Genomic DNA, 7,315 nt, shown 5'->3' on the forward strand with positions numbered 1-7,315 from the left:
GTGGTGGAGGAGACGGGGAACCGAGGGGATCGGGGGGGAAGCTTATCTGCTTCTTCCTCCTCCACCTGCTCTGTGTGGAGCTTCCCCGCTCCTCCCCCCGCTATTTTCACGGGTCCCCTTTCTTGTTATATATAAATATTCATCATTGAGTCTCAGAGGTTAATTATTATTCCCTAAAAATGCTGGCCCATGTTTTAATAATTCCTTCCATTAATCTGTATTTCCAACTGGGATCCTGTTGTACCTTTGTGGTGAAGCAGAACAGTTAAGCATGTGCTCCATCCATAATTCTCTGAAGATCTGCATCTGACCTACACCAGATTTCTTTGAAATGTGGTGTTGAAATGTGGAGTTGGAGGAGAGTTTTACAGATACTGTGGGCTGCCAAAAAGACAAATAAGGGGGTTCTAAATCAATCAAGCCTGAACCCTCCCTAGAAGCTAAATGACTAAACTGAGGCTATCATACCTCGGTCACATTACTGAGAAGACAAGAGTCACTGGAAAAGACAATAATGCTAGGAAAAATTGAAAGCAGCAGGAAAAGAGAAACACCCAACATGAGATGCATTGACTCGATCAAGGAAACCATGGCCCTCAGTTTGCAAGACCGGAGAATGGCTATTAATTATAGGACATTTTGGAGGACATTAATTCATAGGGTTGCCGACTTGACAGCACTTAACACATACAGTCCTTATAAACTTTTGCACTTACTATGGTCAAGTCAAGAACCAGGACGCTGATTCAATTTCAGGTGGGTAACCTGTTGGCCTGCAGGAGAAGAGCAAGATTTGAGTCTCGTATAGTACCTTGAAGACCATCAAGATTTGCAGGGTATAAGATTTTGAGAGTCAAAGCTCCCTTCATCAGATACTGGTAGGAACAGCTCGTACTACTTGTATCTACAAAGGGAGCTTTGACTCTTGAAAGCTTATACCCTGGAAATCTTGTTGGTCTTTAAGGTACTACGAGACTCAAAACTTTCTCTTATGCTGATCCAGTGGATCAGAAAACCAAGTAGTGAGACCCAGTTTTTGTTTCCATCCTGGAATCTGTAATGTGCCTGTTATAACACAAGAATGATCCTCCTGGTCGTTTTCTGCACACATAGTGCCGGATCCAACTCTTACTGTTCACTTTATCTCCCAAATCTCTGCAAAAGGACTATGAGAGAAAGGATACAGAATTTCCATTGCAAGAAGGCTCTTCTCAAGGCAATCCTGGCTGCCAGCTGAGCAATGCGTTCCTGATGTACGTGCAATTGCTGTTTGCGTTCCCAAGCCAGGTGCCATGACAAGAAAAACTGAAGGAGCATGCAGCTATGATGGTGTTGCAAAGCCAGCTCTGGAAAAAGACACACACAAATTGCCCCAACTACTATAATATCAGGATCCAGGTTTGGTATGCAAGCATAAGGCTGAGAGAGGTTTTGATATTAAGCAGAACTGAGGATGAAAGTAATGGCCGGTATTTATGCTATGGATCAAACTGTTTGGTTACCTGGTGAATTTTCCTTCTACTTGTTTGCCTGACAGTGGTCCAGACCCCACAGGGTTCTCACCTCTCTGCCCACAAGAAGGCAGCAGGTTGACTTTAAAGAACAAACAAACTGGCTGGAGATAGACAAGGAGGCATCTACCTAACACTTAGCTACCAGTAAGACATGATTCATTAACCGTAAGACATTTATTCATAAATCTATTCCTCAAGATGAGATCAGATTCACCATTGTGCATTTTCTCAATAGATTTTCTCTTAATCTAGCAACTCATTTTCTTTTGGATTTGTTTTGGATTTGCTTCTGAGTGCTGGTGGACTCTCTGCAACAGCATAGGGGGTGAAGAGTTAATCTGAGGTAGGAAATAGGAAATCAGTGGAAATAACGGCCCGCTTCTAAGAAAATGTAAGGGCCCTTAAATCTTTGGAACCACCAGGCTGTTTCAGTCCCATAACCAGGCCTGAAACCAGATTGGAAAGGAGCCTGTGGAGCAAGTAGGAGGAGTAAGTCTCACCAAGATACCTTTGTTTCTTGACAGAGAATATCTAAAGCTAGATTCAAAGGAATGCTCTTATTGCCACATATAGGAATTTGTCCCTGGTCACACAATGCTCATGTTTATAAGAGAATCAGGTTAGAGTCTATGATGAACACTTAAGGGAATAGGACTGTCCCAGTGGAACTGCTCCCACTGAAATTATCTATGAAGGGTTTCCTTGATATGTATGCATGTTTTGCCCTCACAGATACCCAGCTGTGATTAGCTATTGAACCCTTTGTCTCATACAGCAGTAAATTCATTTCTTTGGGTAAATATTCAGTTGCATTCTATTTAACTCTTCCATAGAGACTTCTGTGTGGCCTGACAATTCCCACAGTCCTTTACAGTCAACTGTTCCAGAATACTGCTCAGCAATTCCGGCACAAGCCATCTGTGCTTTCATTACCCAGGATCAAGACTATTTCACTCAAAACAGATACATTAGTATACTGCACTAGAAATTAATCCCATTTTGTCACACACTTTTATTTTCAACTCACTGTGCTGATGCTTCTTCTCTCTTCGGAGACGCACATAGACATGCCAGGATTTCAAAGAATTCCCTATCTTCCTATGACGGTAATGCATCAGTGCCCTGACTTCCTTCTCTTTCATATTCTGTATATATGAACAGACCTCCTTCCACCGCAGCCAGGCCTGATATCAGAAGAACAGAGGATCAACAGGAAGAATGAATGGCCAGGAGCAAGGAAATGACAGGAAAGCAGAGCAAGGGAAAGCTTACACCAGACACAGAAGGGAAAAATGCAAAATGTCAGCCATACATTCTCCCCGTTGAAAGTTGTGTTCTATTACTCATCCCCACTAACTTAGGCAAAAGAGTTCTCGTTCATAGCAGTCTCTCCCTTCAGACTACTGCACTTTGTTCTTTCACACAACAGAACTCATCCAGTCATCTCGATTTTTATGTCATTCTTGTTTAAGGAAAAACAAAATCCAGACCTCGCGTGTAATAAACTGAAACCAGATTAGAATCTCCATACTGAACAGAGAATGGAGGGATGGCCATCAGCCATGACAATTCTATGAAACCAAAAGTAGAGGTGATAAACCTTTGCAACAGAGTAACATGGCTACCCCTCTAGAGTACACCTTCAAGTAACAATTGCGAAGACAGATAACAAAGGCCAGCCCCTGACTTTGTGCATTCTGTGTAAGTTTACAGAGGCATTCAAATGGCCAATGTCTCAAATAAAATGGTATGATCCAACAAGCTTATGTTCTTAAAGAAGTGACACCTGTAATTACTAGTAGTAGCTGCTAAGTTCTGTATCATTTTATAACAACTGTATTAAGTATTTTAATCTAAAGCATGCAAAATTTAAAAGACTCATATTTCTGGCACTCACCCGAAACTGCAGACCCAGGGTCCATTGCTGTAGAGCTTGAGCATCCATTTCACAGCTAACTTGGACTTGGCACCATCTCCTTCTCCACAGTTTCCATGACATGCTGTTAAAAACAAGTTTTAGGACATTTAATTTTTTTTAACTTTGCAGTCTGCAGCAAGGAATTATAAAAGCAAGGAGTTCTGCAAACAGCTGCTGAAGACCTCATACCTAGGGATAGGCACAAACCAGCTCATGAACCAAAATCTGGGTTGAACTTGAGCCGGTTCGGAGCTCAGGAACTGATGTTCGAGGAAGACACCTTCCCCGAACATTTAGTGGACTTTTGGCCAGTTTGGTATGGCTGTTCGTGGCCAGCAATTTAAACTTGACAGCTGAGTGGCATGGGGACCCGCTGAGTGGCTGGCGGACCCACTCAGCTGTTAAGGGGTTTTTTGCATGTTTCTGAGTATATGTGCTTGCGAGCCTGTAAGTCATGGTGATGACCCATAGTGGGGCTAGGTCATTTCAGAGCGGTGGTTTACATTACCTGCCTGTGTGTCCTGGCCCTGGTATTCCTCGGATGCCACCCTTCCAAGTACTTGCCAGGGTCGGCCCTGCTTAGCTTCTGAGATCTGATGAGATTGGGCTTGTCTGGGCTATCCAGGTCAGGGCTCGGCTATGAAGTTTAAATGGCTGAGAGCCACTAAACCCCTCAGTTTCACTCCCCCCCTCGAAGCAAAGTCAAAGGGTTAAATGGCTCCCAGCCATTTAACCTTTCCTGGGTGATCCCCAGCCACTTTTTCCTGACCGTGATGAAGTCCTTTCCCGGGCAATCCCCCCTCCCTTTCTCCTGGCCCTGGCAAGCTGCAGCCAGGAGAAAGGTGGAAGAGAAGTCCCTTCCAGGATGATCCCCACCTCCCTTTTCCCAGCCATGGCTTCCCACAGCTGGGAGAAAGGGGCAACCAAACTCACTGGACCAGCTCAATTTGGGTGGGGGCCTTTTGGCTCGGTTCAGGGTTTGGTTTGTGGGCTGCCCCGAACTGAACCACCCTTTTCAGGTTCGTGCCCATCCATACTCATATCCACTCCTTACAACTGCCACAAGTTTTCTTGGCATCATATTCTACAACAAGACCTAAACAACTTGGCAGTCAAATAACTGAACAGGATACTTTGTTCATTCCAATAGTTTTCAAGGAAGTTTAATAGCTTGGTTCTTAGTTTAGAAGAAAATTTATTTCTGCCATATGTGACTTTTATCGGAACTGTGTTCAGGACGGGAAGCTATTTAAAAAACAGAAAGGAATGAAAAACAGGAACTTTGTCTAGATTACTGATTTGCAGAAATGCCTCTATCCTAGAATTCACCTCAATAATTCAATAATTGGGACTGCACTCTATCTGTGAGCTGGAACCCAGCTGCAAGGTTGTAGCTGGCAAAGAGGAAAGGTGCTAGGGGATGAGTCATCAAACCCCAAGCACATAGCACTTTAGGGTGAAGTAAATGGCTCTGGATTAGATTTACAATCTAATACCTCTGCTTGATCATTGCAACTAATGGGACAGAGACTGCTAAAGCAAAAAGGCTAGATGATATTTCTTCCTCTTGGATCCAGAAGATGGTGAATAACCTGAGGGGGACAAACTCCCAAGGGGAGAATATAAATTCAAGGCATGAGGAAGACTCCATCTTGACCACATGTTGAGGGGAAATTAGAGAGAAAATTAGAACTCTGAAAATTAAGGTAATGATGGATTTTTAAATGCTGAAACTTCAAAAATAACTAACTCATAGCAGCAACAACATTGTTAGGAAAAGTATAGTTTAGGGTTGAAGAGGACTGTGTGTTTTCACTGTTTCTTTCCATTCTCGTTCAGCCTGATGCTTTACAGACCGTGTATACTCTTTTTGACTATGAATCTTTCTTATATTTTGAATGCTCAAAGCCTGATCTCTGTATACAAACCACACCTATTTGGTCCTGCTTTCCAAAGAGTAGCACAGGGGAGGGGCAGCAGTTGAGCTCACCATCATGAAAATGCAAAATATGCAATAGATTTATCTCACACTAGCCAGCACAAGAGAAGTAGGAGACATGGCAACTAAGCAGTCTTTAAATGGGAATGTAGTACGGAATTTTGGAAGTAATATCCCTTCCAGTGGCAGACAGTCTTTTGGATCTGTGGGTGGCAGTGGTTACTATCCAGAGAGAATTTGTTACTCCTGAGAGTAAGGGAAAAGTTCTATTCGCCAAGTGGTGATCCAGGATGGCCACGGGACTTTTCAGAGCTCCTAGACACACAGGAACAGGATTGCAAGACTGATCCCTCACAATTGGCTCTAAATCTGTTCTTACCGCAGGGTGCTCACTTCCTTGAATTTGAATGCTTCCAAATGCATCCTACGTTTCATGCGACGCATTTCCACATAGCTCAGCCAGTGACACCATGCTTGAAGTGTTTTCTTCTTTGCTGCTTTAAAAATCCAATTGATACAAGGTTTTAAAAACATGTACCAGTTTAAAAACCCATTATTTTAAAGAAATACTCAACTCCTTTACCCATTCAACCCACTGGGACAGGCTTAGAATGCGCTTCCAGGAAAAAAAAGTGTAGTGGGTCACCTAACTGATAGCTGCCAGAATTAATAACAGAAACTTCATATCAGCAAGATTGCTAGGGAAGCCTCATTATATGTGTGTTAAAAATGGAATAACTGGAGGTAACATTAGGGTCTGAAATTCTTTTGTAGTTTTAAAACTAATTACTGTCCTTATGTCTAATAGGCAAATGAAGCCATAGAAATTACTAGGTTACAGATTTCTTTTAAAAAACGATTTGAGGTTAAAAAAATCTTCCCAAAAATTAACAGAGATGCCTGCACATACATAGAGGTTTTTAAAACTGTGGGTATGAAGGACACTTATCAAAAGAATTTAACTTGGAAAAGGGGGTACAACAGGGATGTTTGCTGGGTCCTTCTTCTTTATTAATTTATATCTAAACGATTTAGCATCAGTCTTTGATGAATGCTGCCACCCACCAAACTGGCTGAGACTTGTGTCTCTGCCCTGCTTTATGCAGATTATGCTGTTATTTTGTCTTGAACTAGGGTTCATCTGCAAAATGCCTTGTAGTCTTTCTCCAGTTACTGTTTCCGAGAAACCTTGGTGATTAATTATCCAAAATCTAAGATCTTAGTTTTTAACAAGACCAGGAAATGGTCAGTCAACAGATCCAATATTGAGCAGGTTTAAGGCCTTCTCCTATTTGGGGATCTTATTCTCAGCAGATTTATCTTGGAACCCCCAACTCAGAACAGCGTTCAACAAAGCAAAACCATGTGCAAATGCTATAAATAGGTTTTTCCATAATGGGGGGAGGAGGTATCTTCCTAGAGCTCTACAAGTCTTCAGCGTGAAAGTGGTCCCCCTTATTCTTTATGGATCAGCTATTTGGATCAAAGCTATCTCTGATAATACTGATCAACCTCTGGTCCAGTTTTTAAGGAAAACACTGATTGTCCCCCAGAGCCAGTTTGGTGTAGTGGTTAGGTGTGCGGACTCTAACCTGGGAGAACTGGGTTTGATTCCCCACTCCTCCACTTGCACCTGCTGGATGACCTTGAGCAAGCCATAGTTCTGGTCAGAGCTGTCCTTGAAAGAGCAGTTCTGGAAAGAGCTCTCTCAGCCCCACCTACCTCACAGGGTGTCTGTTGTGGGGAGGGGAAGGGAAAGGAGTTTGTAAGCTGCTCTGAGACTCCGAGTGAAGGGCAGGGTATAAATCCAATCTTCTTCTTTGTGTATCAAATTATTATTGTTGTTGTTGTTATTAATTAGATTCTGAATAGCCCAAATGGGCTCTGGGTGATTTACAGCATTAAAACAGATAAAATACAATCAACATGATAAAATTATTACAA

General features: G+C 42.5%; 1 protein-coding gene across 1 annotated transcript; it reads right to left on the reverse strand.

The window, feature by feature from the left end:
• Positions 1–1,140: 1,140 nt before the first annotated feature.
• On the reverse strand, positions 1,141–5,855 carry LOC107115080 (protein SFI1 homolog). The gene is made up of 4 exons (XM_015416681.1): positions 5,751–5,855; positions 3,412–3,514; positions 2,542–2,698; positions 1,141–1,346 (listed from the first exon to the last, which is right to left on the reverse strand). Exons 1-4 carry the CDS (start codon positions 5,813–5,815, stop codon positions 1,141–1,143), a joined length of 531 nt encoding a protein of 176 aa, XP_015272167.1. The 5' UTR covers positions 5,816–5,855.
• Positions 5,856–7,315: the final 1,460 nt, after the last annotated feature.

The sequence above is a fragment of the Gekko japonicus genome, unplaced genomic scaffold (assembly GCF_001447785.1).
Source record: "Gekko japonicus isolate JY-2015 unplaced genomic scaffold, Gekko_japonicus_V1.1 scaffold16, whole genome shotgun sequence".
In the NCBI taxonomy this organism is placed as follows: domain Eukaryota; kingdom Metazoa; phylum Chordata; class Lepidosauria; order Squamata; family Gekkonidae; genus Gekko; species Gekko japonicus.